This window comes from Acomys russatus, chromosome 16, assembly GCF_903995435.1.
Source record: "Acomys russatus chromosome 16, mAcoRus1.1, whole genome shotgun sequence".
Taxonomy (NCBI): Eukaryota; Metazoa; Chordata; class Mammalia; order Rodentia; family Muridae; genus Acomys; species Acomys russatus.
The window spans coordinates 30,738,899-30,757,367 of NC_067152.1; the positions used below are offsets into that span (position 1 = coordinate 30,738,899).

At 42.0% G+C, this 18,469-nt stretch overlaps 1 protein-coding gene across 10 annotated transcripts in view; it reads right to left on the reverse strand.

The window, feature by feature from the left end:
- Cdc27 (cell division cycle 27) overlaps positions 1 to 17,244 on the reverse strand; it is a 47,436-nt gene extending 30,192 nt beyond the window's left edge. For 2 of the 10 annotated variants that reach the window (XM_051158846.1, XM_051158852.1), the window contains exons 1-7: positions 17,037 to 17,243; positions 8,196 to 8,271; positions 6,178 to 6,325; positions 3,528 to 3,653; positions 1,728 to 1,825; positions 622 to 776; positions 306 to 517 (exon numbers count right to left, since the gene is read on the reverse strand). In XM_051158846.1, the coding sequence (XP_051014803.1) occupies positions 306 to 517; positions 622 to 776; positions 1,728 to 1,825; positions 3,528 to 3,653; positions 6,178 to 6,325; positions 8,196 to 8,271; positions 17,037 to 17,063 (842 nt within the window). In that variant the 5' untranslated portion in view covers positions 17,064 to 17,243. Of the gene's footprint in view, positions 1 to 305; positions 518 to 621; positions 777 to 1,727; positions 1,826 to 3,527; positions 3,654 to 6,177; positions 6,326 to 8,195; positions 8,272 to 17,036 lie in introns of those variants that run through there. The other 8 variants (XM_051158853.1, XM_051158856.1, XM_051158847.1 and 5 more) reach the window with 7 other exon arrangements.
- Positions 17,245 to 18,469: the final 1,225 nt, after the last annotated feature.

An 18,469-nucleotide genomic window follows, 5' to 3' on the forward strand; every position in this document is an offset into this window, starting at 1 on the left:
AGCTTCTGATCTTCCTGTGTCCGCCTCCCAGGTACTCAGATTCTATGCATTTCACACCTGGCCTGCTTTACAGAGGCCGTGTCAAGGCCAGGCCTTGTGCATGCTACTGAAGCACTGTGCCAACTGAGCTACATCTTTAGCCCTTCAATATTTAATTCAAAATTTTTACAGATCCATTGTTTCTATTACTTCATTTCGTGAAACTGATTTAGGAAGATGTTTATATTAACTTACAGCATTAATAATATGATTCACCAAAGAACATTTATATTAGAATTCATTTAAAAATATCTTGTGTGCCTTACCTTGGGGTTAGTGGGCTAAGAGCAGTTGGTCCTCCTAATAGACTTCGACCAGTTTTTGGCTTATTTTGGACCTGTTTAGATAGTATGGAAGTACCCGTCCCAAGAGGGACATTATCTGGTGAAATGACAGCTGAGTCAATGTAAGACACGGAGGAATCTGTATTCAAGGAGTACTTTGAATTGGAAGATTCTAAGTTCAGTCTGTTTAATTCCTGAAAGAGAAATTTCCTACCATGTCATTTATGATACACTGTTTAGTTACAATCATTCCTTTTCGGTTTCAGAATACTTTGAATATTAGCAGAAGTATACTTACAATTGTATCCTGGGGTGTTTCTGTAAGGACTGTCTCTGGCTGTCTATGAGATAAATTGTGATTAGATACTAGAGTTGTACAAGTGTTGGGCAGACAGCTGCTAAAATTCTGTAGAGATGTTAATTTAAATGTTTGGTCTGGATCTGGCTTTTCACCTGTAAAGACCAAAAGACAAAACAAAACTTGCCTCTGAGGGATAATCTTTTCAAGTATGCATAAGTCTTAGAGCTTCAAAATTGTCCTGTCCACTAATATTAATCAATCTTACCTCTTCAAAGACCCATCATTAACTTATTGTGGAAGCTAACCCTTAAATTTGGAAAACAAATCCCCTGCTCCATCATCCTCCCCAACCCGGAGGCAGGGTTTCTCTGTGTAGCCTTGACTGTCCTGGATTCACTGTGTAGACCAGGCTGGCCTTAAACTCACAGTGATCTGCATGCCTCCTAGAGTCTGGGATTACAGGCCACCATGCCCAGCTGGAAAATAAACTTTTAAATATAAACCAGAGCCAGGAGGAAAGTTCAGTAGGTAAATGTGGCTGCTGTCCAACCTGAAAACCTGAGTTCAATCCCTGAGACATACATGATGGGATGGGAGAGCTGATCCCTGCAAGTTGTCTTATGTGCTACGTGGCACATGCATGCCAATTTTCTCCTTTTTCTTAAACAGAAAATGATTTTGGCTAGGATTATATACATAGTATTTATTCTGAAGGACACATTTAAAGTAGACTGGTAACAGAAGAGATTAGTGAACTTAATCTTTAGGATATGAAAAGACACATTATGAAATGATTCTAAGGAGGGGCTACTTTTTGAGACAGCCCTGCAAGCTAGGCTGGTTTCACAATGTAGCTGAAGCTGACAGTAGACATAAGAGGCAGAAGCAGGCTGTGCTCTTTAGCTCAAAGCCAGCTTGGTTTTCAGAGTGAGTTCCAGGACAGCCAGGGCTACACAGAAGAAACCCTGTCTTGAAAAGCTAACAAACAAAACTGAGAGAGAGGGAGAGGGCAAGGGATGGAGGAAGGGAGGGAGAAGAAGGAACAAGAGGAAGAGAAGGAGGAAGAAGAAAGAGGAATCCTTCCCCCACCTCCATGAGCTTACCTATTTCACATAATGATTCAAAGGGAGACCAGAGAAAAGGATTTAAACTAAGGCTCTTTTGGTAACATTCTGATCCTTTGGCAAGCCGATCTGTCTTGCTGTGGAGAGAAATGATGGATTAAACAAACTATAAACCCCAGAGTTTTTCTTATAATTTTTAATATAAAAATCAGATAAATCTTACATAAATTCTTATGGTACTATTTGATGCTTCCCAAAATTCTTAATTTCTCTTGCTCTCTGAGATAATGTCATGTAACTCCAACTAGCCACAAAATCCTCCTGCCTCATATTCTTAAGTGCTAAAGTTACAAGGGTGCACCACTATGCCCAGCTCTCATTGCATTCTTGGGCATTTAATTTCTTGGCAAATAAAAAAGACAAGGTACGGTGGAACACACATGCCTTTAATCCCATCATTTCAGAGAGGGGGGGGGGGATCTTTGTAAGTTTGAGGCCAGCCTGATCTACTAGTGAATTCCAGACCAGCTAAGGGCTACATAGTGACTGACAGACAACATCAGATGCTTCAACTGTATTTCAACTAGTTTACATAACACTCAGTGGTAGTTCTGAAAGCAACTTACACGCTTTGCATGCTAATATTTAAATGGTCAGATTTTTTATACAACAAAGTAGAGATGATTCTTTTAAAGAAGGAGACTGATACTTCTAATTGATATAGGAAGGATTAGATTTTGAATCCAGATAATACCAGCGCCCCATTCCTGGAACCTATTATACTTTGACCACTCTAGAAAATACAAAGAATGTCCCTATTTCATCTTAACCTTTTAAATTGGAGAAAAGAAGGGCTCAAAAGTTATTAAGATTCTCTTACGGGATGGAGAGATGGCTCAGCAGTTAAGGGTATTGACTGCTCTTTCAGAGGACCCAGGTTCAAATCCCAGCACCCACATGGCAGCTCACAACTGTCTGTATGTAACTCCAAGATCTGACACCCCTCACACAGACGTACTTGCAGGCAAAACACTAATGCACATAATATAAAGGTTAAAAAAAAAAAAAATCTCTTCAGTTTAAAAAAACAAAAGAAAAATAAAGTCTGAAGTCCCTTGACTATCTACTGTGGCTGTTGTTGTTATTATTGTTATTATTATTCCCTCTTTTGGCCTGCAGGTGTACCTGCAGGCAGAGCACTATATACAAAATAATAAATAAATAAATCAATAAATTTTTTTAAAAGTATTTTTAAAAACATAAGACCCATTATATAGTGATAATTCTGAGTTCATGGATGTTAAAATTTTTTATTGCACATTTCAAGGGTATTAGAAGAAATTAATATATAATTAATACTTAATTTGCATTACTGAAGCCTGGCTTCAAGCCTCTTTCCAATAAGTAGCAGTAAATATATAATATTAAGGAAAACAAACCATTCACTTTCTTCAGTGAACCACACAGAGACATTCTTCTCAAGATAAGAGCTTATCAGAGGGGGCTGGAGAGATGGCTCAGAGGTTAAGGACACAGACTGCTTTTTCAGAGGACCTGAGTTCAATTTCCAGCAACCACATAGTGGCTCACAACCATCTACAACATGGTCTGATGCCCTTTTCTGGCCTGCAGGTGTACATGCAGGCAGAACACTGTATACATGCTAATAAATAAATATATCTTTAAAAAAAAATAAAAGAGCTTATTAGAGTGTCTGCAGCTGTTATCACTAACTAGGCTGGCCTCGAACTCACAGAGACCCACCTGCCTCTATCTCCCAAGTGCTGGGTTTAAAGGCATGCACCACCACTGCCCGGCTTCTGAATCACTCTTACTTACCAATATACATGTCCCAACAATGAAAGAGTAAAGCAAGCTGAATCACCAAACTCAGTGACAATATCGTCATGGCTTTTTTGCTTATTAAACACTCCACCAGATAAGATTTGTTCCCCTTCTGCAAGCCTTAAAAATATAAAAATATTTTAATGTCAATATACAATGCACTTTATGAAGACACTTTTCATTTATCATTTGAGTCTAATAACAAATAGAGTGAAAAGTTGGTGGAGTTTTAGAATAGCGGCAATAATGTGCTTAGAATCATTAGGAAGCTAAAGACTTATGGCCTTAAATTTTCAGTCCTGCCTTTAAAGCCAGAACTCATTAAATTTCTGTATGAACAAACCTAGTCTGAGCGGCATATGTATTACTCATGCTAAAAAAAAACCAAAAAAAGGAAAAAAAAACCCAATCATTTTATTTTATATTTCTGGTTTTTCAAGACTGAGTTTCTCTTTGGACCCCTAGCTGTCCTGGAAATCTCTCTGTAGGCCAGGTTGTCCTCTAACTCAGAGATTCTCCTGCCTCTGCCTCCCCAAGTGCTGGGATTACAGGAGTGTGCCACCGCACTCAGCTTAGACGATCACTTTATTTGAGGAGAATATGAATGACTTTACCAAAAAAATATGATCGATCTTCATTCTGTAATTCCTTGAAATAGAATTGTGCATGTAGAACTTAATTTTTCTTAGTTAGACTGCATGTTTACTGCCCATGATCATTCTAAGTTTTTTGTAAAACTGAAATTGTATTTATTTTGTGTGTGTCTGCGTGTGCTATATTAAGCATGTATGTGAAGGTCAGTGAACAACCTGTAGTTACAGGTTCTTTCTCTCACCAAGCGGATGCTGGGGATTAAACTTAAAAGTGCCTTTACATACTAAGTTGTCACACCAGCACCATTTAAAAAAAAAATGAGTATCACTTTCTATATTTTTTGTCAACTATATCTTCTTCATAAGAAAAGTAGAAATTCAGCCGGGCATGGTGGCGCACACCTTTAATCCCAGCACTCGGGAGGCAGAGGCAGGCGGATCGCTGTGAGTTCGAGGCCAGTCTGGTCTACAAAGCGAGTCCAGGACAGCCAAGGCTATACAGAGAAACCCTGTCTTGAAAAACCAAAAAAAAAAAAAAAAAAAAAAAAAAAAAAAAAGAAAGAAAGAAAAGTAGAAATTCAGTCGGGTGTGGTGGCGCATGCCTTTAATCCCAGCATGCAGAGGCAGAGAAGACAGATCACTGTGAGTTCAGGGCCAGCCTGGTCTACAAAGCAAGTCCAGAACAGCCAAGTCTACACAGAGAAACCTTGTCTCAAAAAAGAACCCCCCTCCAAAACAAAAACAAAAACAAAAACCTATATGACTTCACTATTTTCAGCACAACAGATTTTGCAGTGGTTTGATGTTTAAAGTGTTTGATTAAAAACAACTACAGCTAGATGTGGTTGTGCACGCCTTTAGTCTCAGTACTGGGGAGGCAGAGGCAGGTGGATCCCTGTGAGTTCAAGGCCACCCTGGTCTACACAGAGAAACCTTGTCTCAACCTCCCCCACCCCCACAAACAAAATAAGAATAAGAAGTTGATTTTGTTTTGTTGTGTGACATAGTGTCTCTACATATCCCTGTCTTGGAACTATATATACCCAACTGGCCTTGAACTCACAAGAAAGCCACCTGCCTCTACATCTCAGGGGCTAGGATTAAAGGTGTGTGCCACTACACCCAGGAAAATTTTTGGATTTTAAAATAATCTAGTAATAAATAACTAATTCAGTTACTAATTAAAAAGTTAGTTGCTAGACAACTACGTAACTTATATATATAATAAGTTAAATCTATTTATATGAGACTTACCTGTATCCTCTAAGTAAAAATTTACAAACAAAACACATATATGAGCCAGGTTGTGGTGGTGCACACCTTTAATCCCAGCACTCAGGAGGCAGAGGCAGGAGGATCTCTGAGTTCAAGGCTAGTCTGGTCTACGAAGTGAGTCCAGGACAGCCAGAGCTACACAGAGAGACTGTCTAAACAAACAAAACAAAACCACATATATCTGTTTAGACATTTTTGCCAGTATTTCATCTTGAAAAGACTTTAATCTGTACTTCCAGCTACCAGCAGATCTGGAATATGTGGTGAAACTTTGGTATGTCCCTACCTTCAAGTGGCAGGAATAGCAGTAGTTCTAAATTGGAGACTATATATTACCTGGACACATGATTCTTGTCACCTGCCATGTTTCTGGGCTTACTTAAATTGCCTGACAATGAAAGCCAGAGGAAATGAGACTAAGGATCATTTTGGAAGCCGGAAAGAGTTAGTTAAATTTCTCTTAAACCGTATTATTATTTCAGGACTTACAATGTAGCTCAGTTGGTTTTGTTTGCCAGTTCCAGAAACTGAACCCAAAGCCATACACATGCTGGGCAAGTGCTTTACCACTCCACCACAGCCTGGTGTAAGGTAAGCGTGCTTGCCTAGCTTGCATGAAGCCCAGGGTTAAAGATCTCCAGCACCAAAGAAATGCAAACATCTCAACTATTGCTCAAGAGAGGAAAGGAAGTTAAGAGTTTAATCTGTTAGAAGAATTTTATCCAAAATTCAATGGAAATATAACAAAATTAGGTAAAGAAGATTTTAATACTTACTTGCTGAGGTCAACACAACACTTTGCAAGCAGATATTTACACTGTGGGGTGGTACAACTGTGTCCTTTCAATAGCCTATATGCTTTATATGCCTTTCCTGAGCGGTAGTAACAGGTCGCCAGTAAAAACAAGGCTTCTTCTGAGTGTACTAAAATATTAAAAGTAAAAAAGGCAAGATGTATTAGCTCCTATTCAGCTTGTCAATAAACAAGTTTAGCAACAAAAAGTTAAGCATGTCATTTAATTCAGAACAATTATTAATTCAAATCTCAATTATGGAGAAATCAATTCTTGGTAGAAAATGTAAGGCTGATGGCCCACATCTGTAATCTCAGCACTCAGTGGGTTGAAGCAAAACAAAACAAAACAACCCCTCCCCCCAAAAAACAACAAAAAAAGACAAAACAGAATCACTTCAAGTTCTAGGCCATTAATTCTACACAAGTTTCAGGTCAGGCCATATTGAAAAAGGGAAAAACAAACAAATAAACAAAAACAAAAAACAGCCTAGTTTTCTAGTTCTTGAGCATTTCTCTCCAAGAACCAAGGTAAATACAATGAAGATAATTTATTTTCTGTAAATACATAAGAAATGTAAACACACAGAAACAAATCTCTACCCTTATACAGACTATGAGGAAAGCATCATATGTTTGATATTTTTGAACAGACTTCTTGGGAAGAGAGAAGTTAAATTTTAATAGGAAGGGAAATAAGCTCATTACTAGGATAAAAAATGTTTCTACTTTACAATGGACAGATTAAAAAACCACTGTTCTTCTTGAACACCTAATACTAAGTTATATTCAAGACAAACCCAAGTCTGGGGTCTGGGAGACGGCTCCCTTGGTGATGATGCTTGCTGCCAAGCCCGAGGACCTAAAATAATTCCCTGGAACCACACGAAGAGGAAGAACTCTTTCACGTTATCTTCTGACCTCCATACAGGGCCTGGCATAGCCCCAACCCATTAAAAATCTTTTTGAAGAAAAACCAAGCCAGGCATGGTGGCTCATGTCCATAATCCCAGATTTGGGAGACTGAGGAAGGATAGCTGAGAGCTTAAAGGCAGCCTGGGATAGTGTGAGGACTTGTATCAAAACAAAACAAACCAGCTGGGAGGTAGTAAAGTACCAGGACCTGCGCTCTGTTGTTAGGCACTATGAAAAAGCTAGCACATGCTTATACCCAGCACTGAGGAGGTGGGGGGAGAATTCTGGGGCAGAGTAGCTAGACAGCCTAACCTATTTAACAAGTTTTAGGCCAATGACAGAACGTCTCAAAAAGAAAAGAAAAGAAAGGACTGGAGAGATGGTTGAGAGCTTAAGAACACTGACTATTCTTCCAGAGGTCCTGAGTTCAATTCCCAGCAACCACATGGTGGCTCACAACCATCTATAATGAGATATAGTGACCTCTTCTGGCACGTAGACATACATGCAGGCAGAGCATTGTATATATAACAAATAAAAATCTTAAAAAAAAAAAAAAAAAAAGTAAAAAACACCCTAGGTTGTCCTATGGCTTCAGTGAAGCCCAAACATAAACAAACAAAACAGAAAGGAGTTGGAGAGATAGCCAAGCAACTAAGGACATATGGTGTTTTTGGAGAAGATTGGAGTTCAGTTCCAGATAGACACATTTTGGGAAGCTCACAATTTTTGGTCTCTGAAGGAAGACACTATCTCAACAAGTACCCATGCCCACATACAAACACATATGTTAAAAATATGAAAAAGAGCTGGGCGGTGGTGGCGCACGCCTTTAATCCCAGCACTCGGGAGGCAGAGGCAGGCAGATTGCTGTGAGTTCGAGGCCAGCCTGGTCTACAAAGCAAGTCCAGGACAGCAAGGCTACACAGAGAGACCTTGCCTTGAAAAACAAATGAGCAAACAAGCAAACAAATAAAAAAAGAAATTGAAGACAGAAAGAATGAAAAAAGAATCTTCTTAACCATAAAAAGTGATGGAATTCCATTATTTCATTCATGCTTCCTCACAAGTGAACAAATGACAAACCTTCTGCATACAGTCGTTCTGCGAGGAAAACTGCGTCTCGGTAAGCATAGTGGTTTAGTGCTTGCCATATAGCAGCCTGTAGAAGAGGGAAAAGGCATATAAACACACAATTTCAAAGTAACTTCTGGCACAGTCTTGAATATAATACTCACGCTATCTGCAACTTATTTGTTTGTATTATTTCTTAAATTTATTTCTCTCATTTTTTCTTTCTTCTTTTTTTATTTTTTTGTTTTTCGAGACAGGGTTTCTCTGTGTAGCCTTGGCTGTCCTTGAACTCACAGCGCTCCACCTGTCTCTGCCTCCCGAGTGCTGGGATTAAAAGTGTGCGCCACCATGGCCGCCCATTTATTTATTTTTGTATGTGCATGTGTGTACAGCAGGTGGACACATGTGTGGCATGGTGCAGGAAGGAGGTCAAAGGACAACCTTTCCTACCATGTGAGTCCCAGGAATAAGACTCAGGTCACTGGGCTTGGCAGCAAGCTTGTTCACTTGGTGAGGCATTTTTCTTTCTTTCCATCCATCCACCCACCCAACGTATGTGTGCAGATACTTGCAGAGGCTAGGAACAGGGCAGATCCCTTGAAGGTGGTTATAAAAGTCCTAATGCAAGTACTGGGAACAAATTTTGGGTTCTCTATGAGAAGCAAGTGCTCTTACCAAGTGAGCCATCTTTCCAGCCCAATATCACTAATTTAAGTGATAAAACAGCAATAACCAGAGTAAATTCCATAGTGTGCTAGATAAGGCTTCTCACTGTTCCAATATAGCTGCATTTACTCTTGCAATCTTTGTGTGAACCTCTAGTCTTTTGTATTCTGTATATCCTTTTTCTTTACCAATAACTTACTCATCCCAAAAAACCTAGTTTAAAATAACAATCCATAAAGACTTTCTAGCTTGCCAGGCATGGTGGAGCACTCCTTTAATCCCAGCACTTGGGAGGCAGAGGCAGACGGATCTCTGTGAGTTTGAGGTCAGCCTGGTCTACAAAGTGAGTCCAGGACAGTCAAGGCTACAAGAGAAACCCTATCTCAAAACAACAACAAAAACCCCAAAACACCCAAAACAAAACAAAAATAAACAAACAAGCTCAGCAGTGGTAGCGCACATGCCTTTAATCCCAGCACTTGGGAGGCAGAGGCAAGTGGATCTCAGTGAGTTTGAGGCCAGCCTGGTCTACAGAGTGAGTTCCAGGACAGCCAGAGCTGTTAAACAGCTTAAAACAAACAAACAAACAAACCAAAACAAAAAAACAAAGACTTCCTAGCCCACTCTTCCTTCTATTTCCTACACGCCTCATTTTTTTTTCCTTTCGAGACAGGGTTTCTTTGTGTAGCCTTGGCTGTCCTGGACTCGCTTTGTAGACCAGGATGGCCCGGAACTCACAGTCCTAATTTTTTTTTAAACTAGGGGCTAGGAAGATAGTTGAGTTTCAGGCCAGATAGAGTCTCTTTCTGTGTATGTGTACATGTTTGAATATATATTTATCTGCCAGCAATAAAATATAATTATTCTAAAATACTTCCATACAAATCAAAATGTTCAACCTCATGGAAAGAAATATTTACAATACTGAATGTCACACCACACTAAAGGGACTCTTTAGGGATAAAGCGTCTTCTACTGTTTGGGGAATAAAGATGAGATGAAGACAACAATTTAAAGCCACCAAACAAAAAGAAGACCTGTTAGAAAGGTTTGTTGGATTACTCTAGGATTCTGACACAATAAAACCACTTTAAAAAGTACCAAATATGTGCCATGCAAGAATATCTAGAACTCTCATCATATTTAGTGCTAATTTATCCACGTTATTAAGCAGACTTTATTCCTTCTTATGGTTATGTAGATACGGACATACTTATCCATTAGAGCACAACTGTAATCCTACGCATGGACTTTCCCCAGATTCTGGCAAGACTTACTATTGCTCATGTCTAACCCACTTTTCTCCCCCCCTCTTGTTTTTTTTGTTTGTTTGTTTTTAAATAGAACAATAAACACCTTTATTACATGAGCTAGGAATGGTTTATTTGCCTTTCTGGGCTTTGATCTTCCTCAGGCAGAACTCCAGCTCCTTGCCCTCGAGCACATGGCCGTCTGCTCTGCCACACAGAGCAGCATTTGGAAGTAAATGTCCCAGTGGAGGACACCTCCACAGTCGCCCAGACACCTTCGGCTTTTCCAGTCACTGTAAGACATGTGCCCGCGCAAAATGGTGCTGAGGATTATGACAAAATGGCCTGGCAGATAAGCATGGTTCTTCTGACATTAATCAGATGACCAAGTCACTCTGAGCCTTAATCACATGAGCTAAACAGAACCAGGCCAGCCTGGGGCAAATAATTCTATCTTGTCCCAAAATAAAGAAATGATGAAGAAGAGGAAGAAGAAGAAGAAGAAGAAGGAGAAGGAGAAGGAGAAGGAGAAGAAGAAGGAGAAGGAGAAGGAGAAGGAGAAGGAGAAGGAGAAGGAGAAGGAGAAGGAGAAGAAGAAGAAGAAGAAGAAGAAGAAGAAGAAGAAGAAGAAGAAGAAGAAGAAGAAGAAGGGCGCCTCTCACTGAAGAATGGAGTATGGAATAGACTACTCTCCCATCACTACAAACTGGTGGCTGATAGTGAACAGAGCTAAACTCGGCAACCTGTCCAAGAGATGGTATAAGCCTCCCCAAACACACCACCAGGGCACCGCTTCTACAGAGTAATGTCAGATGGGTGAGAAGTTGACAAAACAAAGTTAGAAAGCCAAACAGAGCAGCATTCTTTCCTTCTTCCTTTCCATCAAAATGCTTAGGAGACACTCCAATAGGCAAATTAATGACCTGGACTGTGCTCATTTACAACATGAACTAAGAGCACAGAGTTATGTATTCGTGTGTGTGAGGAGGCCAGAGGTGGACCTCAAGTGTCTTCCTCAGCTGCTGTCCTCTTTTTTACAGCTGTGCACTGTATGCACATGTGTATGCATTATACTGTGTGACATTATACTGTCACACCAGCTCTCTGACAAAACTGGAACTTGCTAAGGTTTTTCCCTTTTCTTTCAGCCAAGCAGCTCAGTCATACCTGGCTGTTTGCATGTCTGCTAGCAATCCAATCTCAGGCTCCCAGCCGCATGTAACAACTCCTTTGCTGCCTAGTCTTCCCATCTTCTCTGATTACTGAACTTTTGCGGGGTGGGGGGAATTGGTTTTGTGTTTGAAACTTGAGGGTAAGTTTACTAAGTAGAGTTTAAGGGAAAAAAAAGTACAGGTTAGGTGAAAATTCTGACAGCTACCATGAGGAGAGGAGAACAGTTTGTATCTTTTATGTTAAGCATGGACTAGAAAACAGACAATTTACTAAGAAAAGAAAACATGGCTCAGGAGGTAAAAGCGCCTGCTGCTGTTCCTGAGGAACTGAGTTCTGTTTACCGCACTCACACGGAGCACCTCCCAACTACCTGTAACTCCAGTTCTGGGCGACCCAACACTCTTTTCTGGCCTTCAGTGGTGCCTGCCATGTTGTGGGCCATGTGCATATATAAACACACAAACAGATCTTAAGAAAAGAAAAGGCATTCTCATGAATAAAAGTGGGCTATTAAGCTAAGGAAGAGACCCCAAAGTGAGGTTTTTTTGTTTTTGTTTTAAAAGACAGAAAGTCCTGTAGCACAAACTTTCCTCTAAGTTGTTACGTAGTAAAGAATGACTTTAAAAATATTTATTTTCTTACCTGGGTGTGGTGGTGCACACCTTTAATCCCAGCACTCGGGAGGCAGAGGCAAGTGGATCGCTGTGAGTTCGAGGCCAGCCTGGTCTACAAAGTTAGTTCAGGGCAGCCAAGGCTGCACAGACAAACCCTGTCTCAAAAAACCAATAAAACAAAACAAAAACTTTATTTTCTTACCTCTGTCTCTCCAGCTAGGATTACTGGCTTGCATCATTACGTCTTGCTAAAATGTAACTTTATTTGTATATTTTAAGACAGGTTCTCACTAGGCAGCCTAGGCTGGTTTTAAATTCAAGGCACTGCTTCCATTTTTCAAGCCCTGGGATTCTAAGCATGCACTACTATACCCAGCTCAAATATTTTAAATGTAAATTAAATGAGAATGCTATGGGTTGTTTGATCTTGTATTTGGGCGGGGGGGGGGGGGGTAAAGAGAGCAGATCTGCTTTTAAGACCATAAAAGCAACAGGTAAGAAATGCTTCATACAATGTAAGGTATGAGAGAGGAAGGTGGAAAGAAATGGAGGGAGAGAAGGAGGAAAGAACCCTAGCCAAAAAAAAAAAAGTCACTGTAGAATTTTCATCTAATAGAGTCTAATGTCTATTTCTGTAACTCTAGTTTTTACTTATTTGATTGTTTGTTTTTATATTTCTGCTTTTGAGATAGGGTCTCACTTTGCCCATCTGGTCTCAAGCACAGCTGAGGCAGGCTCTGAACTCCTGGTCCTTTTGCCTCCACCTCCCAAGTGCTGGGATTACAGGCATGTATTCACCTTACCCAGCTTTGACTCTTAGGTTCAACCAGTTCTTGTTTTTGTTTGTTTGTTTGTTTCCCCCCCCCATAACAGGGTTTCTCTGTGTAGCTTTAGCTGTCCTGGACTCCAACTCACAGCCTCTGCCTCCCAAGTGCTGGGATCAAAGGCATGCCGCCACCACACCCAGTTCTCTACCAGTTTTTTTTTTTTGTGTGTGTGTGTGTTTTTTAAAGACTTATTTATTTTATGTATATGAGCACACTGTCTTCATGCACACCAGAAGAGGGCATCAGATCTCATCATAGATGGTTGTGAGCCACCATGTGGTTGCTGGGAATTGAACTCAGGACCATCTGGAAGAACAGACAGTGCCTTTAACCCCTGAGCCATCTCTCCAGCCCATTTTGTGTTTTGTTTGTTTGTTTGTTTTTTGCTGTTTGGGTTTTTCAAGACAAGATTTCTTTGTTTAGCCTTGGCTGTCCTAGACTCACTTTGTAGACCAGGCTGGCCTTGAACTCACAGTGATCTGCCTGCCTCTGCCTCCCGAGTGCTGGGATTAAAGGAGTGCGCCACAATTGGCTTCTCTACCAGTTCTTTATCTGGGTGGCTCCCTGACCCCACAGTTAGCCAAGTCTGATGGGAGGCATTTTTGGGTCTCCCAAGCCTTTAATCCCAGCACTCGGGAGGCAGAGCCAGTTGGATCTCTGTGAGTTCGAGGCTAGCCTGGTCTACAGGGGATTTCAAGACAGCCAGGGGTACACACAGAGAAACTCTGTCTCCAAACAACAACAACAACAACAACAAAAACAAACAACAAAACAAAACAAAAAAACCCTAAAAAACACTCTTTAAAATAAAACACACATAACCCACTCCACTATCTCCAAAACCTTCCCTTAAAAAGTCAATCCTGCCAAAACTAAAAGTCCCAGTCCACAGCCGGGCGTGGTGGCACACGCCTTTAATCCCAGCACTCGGGAGGCAGAGACAGGTGGATCTCTGTGGGATAAAGGCCAGCCTGGTCCACACAGTGAGTCCAGGACAGCCACGGCTACACAGAGAAACCCTGTCTGGAAAAGCCAAACCAAGCCAAGCAATAATATTTTACTGCCCCTCCCCACAACAATCTTATCTTTGGGCTTTTATCCATGCCATTTCATGCCAAGACTATTCCTCCTCTTTCAATTTCTTAGACTTTAAATTCTAGTCACTCAAAAGTCATTCCCATTCTTTTCTAGCCTACAGAGACCCCTCTTTCTTGAATTCTTATACTAGTATCAGTGTAATCAAATGCAATACTTACTTGTAATACCCATTTTTCCCTGTTAATCCTTTTTAATGTCCTAAGATCAGGAGTGAGGTCTTCATACCTGATAGTTTCACAGCATGTCTCTAACTTCTTTGCATCCAGTTACTCTATCGCATATTAAAATCATTTTTAAAGTCTTGTTTACAAATTTGTCCAATACTTATGTGAAGCTTCACTTAAAGAAATAATTGATATGGCGTTATCAATTGATTTATCTATATAAAGTACCCTTTGGCCAGATGGGCTGGTAAAATGGCTCAGAGGTTAAGGATGCTTGTCACCAAGACTCACTGACACTTACATGCACTCACAATAAACAAAACATCCACCGACAAAAATGCCACCAATTTTATCAAGTAAATTTTACAGGAATTCAAATAAGTACTGAGTTACATGCCTTTAATCTCAGCCAGGGCTACAGAGTGAAATCCTGCCACAAAATAAATGTTTGCGTTGTGATATCTAAGATTGTTTGTAAAGATTCAAATGCAAAGTTATAGTTTTTCTACAGGAGCTAACCTGGGGAAGAGCTTTTGTTAGTTTTTTTGATTTTTGTTTTTGTTTGTTTTTTTTGACAGAGTTTCTCTGTGTAGTCATGGCTGTCCTGGACTCTGTACACCAGGCTGGCCTTGAACTCATAGCAATCCACCTGCCTCTGCCTCCCGAGTGCTGGGATTAAGGGCGTGCGCCACCACGCCCGGCTGGGGAGGACTTTATACTTAAGTCTATATGGCACACTCCACTGGTTATTCCATTTAAAAACTTTAAAGGGGAAGAAAAGTGGGAACAATCAGCTGTCAATTTTTTCCTATGCCTAGAAACACTAGGAACAAAGCAAAGAAAAAACTTTCAACACTATTTTTTCCCAGTACATGGAACAAGTAATTCTTAGGGGAGGGGGGGGAACTTAAAATCTCATACTAGCTCTTTCCCATTTTCAAAGAGTGTTCCTGACAAACGGTAGCTGCTTATTTGTTGTTTTGTTTGTTTGAGACAGAATCTCAGGTAGCTCATGGTTGGCCATCAACTTGCTACATAGCTGAGGATGACCTTGAACTCCTGATCCTCTTGCCTCCTTCCTATGCTACAAATTATAACCCCAATTCTTACCTCCTCAAACCCTAAAATTTACCACTATCCTAAAATCTAGCGGACAAAGCTATTATGAAGAAAAAGGAGTTACATTTTGCTTTTTGGTCTTAATATTAAGTGTATTATTGCTAATAGTACTTTAAGAAAAAACTGGAAACATGCTGGATCCCATCTAGTATAAATAATATATTTTACTCTCACATAGTCTTATAGGTTAAATAAAGTAGGCCGGGGTGGTGGTGGTGGTGGTGGTGGTGGTGGTGCACGCTTTGAATCCCAGCACTTGGGAGGCAGAGGCAGGTGGATCTCTGTGAGTTCGAGACCAGCCTGGTCTACAAAGTGATTCCAGGACAGCCGGGGCTATTACACAGAGAAACCCAAATTATCAAATAGTGGTTTATATGCTATCATTGCAACTATCATATCACTTTAGAAGCCTTTTGGGTCCAGACAAGGGGAAAAAAAAAACCAAACAACAACAACAACAACAAAAAACAAAGACAAAAACAAACAAAAACATTAAGACAAAACTACAATATGAAATAAAAACTAAACATCTGAATAACCTCTTTATTCACTTAATTTCATGCCAGGCCTCACACTAGGAAGAGAAATTTGGAAAGACATGTAGCTTTGCACAACTGATAGGACATGCAGAGACACAACAGTTCAGAAATTATAATCCTAAATTATATTAATTCCAATAGTAATAGCTGTCGCCATGCAAACAGCTGGACATGTGGCCAAACTTGGGAAAAATAGCATTTTCTGCTGCAATGAGAAATTAGGGAAACGCTGCGCTGATGCATTAAAATATTTACTATTTGTTGTCACAGACTTACCCAAGGCATTTTGCAGCAATTTTTAAAATCTGTTTGCTTAATAACTTCAAAATAAAGTTTTTATGTCTTAATGACAGAAATTAACGGAGGCCAACTCTTTCTACCGTGTCAAAGAACAGGGTAGGATGAAAACCTCCCAAACCTGGTCCATCACCAAGGGACAAAAGGTTCGGTTTCTTCTGACCTGGTGGGGGTGGGGGGTGGGGGGTGGGAAATGACTTGGCACTGCATCACACACTTAAAAAACCCAATAGGGTTTCTTCCCTGACAACAGCAGCACCGTGCGCGTCAACGCATACCTTTGGTGGGGTTAAGGAATGGACAAATAGTGAGATGGATGGCAAAGCAATGGTTTATCTCTAATTTCCCAAGCACCATGTAGACCTGCACGACGAAACGCCTCTAGATACCTATCCAAGGTAATAAAAAATTCAGACCTGCCCTTTCGCCTACCACCCCCCCACCCCCCCTGCTTGGCTGTTTGCACCGCAGCGCTGGGCCTGGGAGTTCCCGTCTCAGATCGTCATTGTCCGGTGGGAAATCCATAGAGAGAGAACAGGAACGTGGACAAGAAAGTGCTAGCCGAAACAAAAACTAGAATCAAAAATAATAAAATAAAACAAAATAAGGATTTTTTTTTTTTTACCTGCTTCACTCGGCCATCTCACGTAAAACACAACCAAGAGAACACCAGCAAACTTGCCCTATCCGTGTGAAAACCCCCCAGCTCGGTTCTAAGGCGCTCGCTCCTCGGTCGGTCCCCGGGGGCGCCGAGCACTCGGGGCGCCTCCTCGGCCCCGCATCTCCCTCCGAGGGCAGGGCCAGCGACTACCGGGAGGGAGGGGGGGGGGGGGATAGCCGGACCGCCAGTACCGACGGGAAACGCGTGATTCCCGCCGAACCCTGCTCCCGTAAGGGCCGAGCAGTAACGCGGGGCCGGGGCTAACCTCGGCTGAGGCTGCGGGCAAGGCCTCGGGACGGACGAAAAGACAGGAAGGGCTCGCCGAAAGAAGGGAGGCGGGAGAAGCCGGGCCTAGGCCGCAACAGGCCGCGAAGTCGCTGTACGCTCCTTGCGACCCAGGCATGGCGCCAGGCCTCTGAGCAAGGGGGAGGGGGGCTGGCATTACCTGGACAGGTTCCTGCAGCACCGTCATCCTTGAGGCTCAGGCCCACTTTCTGCAGTGCCTCAGGCCCCCCCCGTAGCGACTCCGGCCCGGCCAGCCCCGGCTCATTTAAACTCACCAGCGACCGTTACCGGGGGATGGGGGGAGGCCGAGTGGTTGCCGAGCTCCTCCGAGCGACACACGGAAATATCCGAAGTGGAGAGAGACAAAACGAGAGCAAGACAGAAAATTCCCGAGGGGGTGTCGGAAATACCCGAAGTGAGTCGGTAGAAGCGGAGCCTGTGGCCGGAAATTGTCGAGGGCTACCGGAAACGGTTGCGTTGGACCCAATCGGAAGTGCCTCTTCTCGGCCACGCCTTCGCCCTCGCACGCCACGCCCGATCGGCCACGCTAACTGGGCCACTCCCAGAGAGCTACCAGTAGGATGGGCTCGGAGGGAGTGATCCCGCAGACCCGCGCGGTAGGTGGCGGAACCTAGGTCGGTCTTTGAGGCTTCTGCATTGTGGTGCGCGGTAGATTCAGCGAAGGGTAAAAATACTAGTTTGGGGCTTAGTTTAATAATAAAGTCTTCTGAGCTTAGATTATTATGCACTCTTGGAATTTCTACTCACTCGGGGCCCTGAAGAAAATCGAGGAACTTTTGGAACACTGCCATTCCTCAAACGCACGGGTTTCCTGTACTCAGAGAGATTATGGCTGGGCGTGGAGGCGCACGCCTTTAACCCCAGCATTCGGGAGGCAGAGACAGGAGGATGTCTGTGAGTTCGAGGCCAGGACTACAAGAGAAACTCTGTCTGGGCGGGGTGGGGGGGGGAGGGGAGCGATTATGGTATGTTTCAAAGGAAAGCGACTAGGCTGCGTACTTGCATAGCCTGCATGAAGCTGTAGGATGTGTCGCCAATCCCACCTAAACCCGACCTGTTTTGAGATTATACTCCTGCCCTGGGAGATGGACTCAGAAGGATCTAGAGTACAAGATAATTAACAAGTAAATAGCGAGTTCCAGGCAAGCCTGGGCTACATGACACCCCGACTCAATTTAAAAAAAACAAAAAACAAAAAAAAAACCAATGTAATTGAGAACTACATTATGAGCTACCTGTTATAGGTGATAGATAACTTCGGGAAAGAAGGAAATAAATACGGATTAAAATGATGAATGTAGCTGTGGACACAGAGTTTAAATTCCTGCTCTTTTTGCGTATCCTCAGGATAAACCAAGGAACTATTAAAATCTTGCTTTCCATCGGACAAGGAAAACTTTTGAAAGTTAACTTTCTGTTTGGACACCTCTAAGCTAGATATGAAACCGGAAATCCTTTTTTTTTTTTTTTTTTTCCTTCCAGACAGGGTTTCTCTGTATAGCATTGGCTGTCCTGGACTTGCTCCGTAGACCAGGCTGGGCTCGAACTCACAAAGATCCGCCTGCCTCTGCC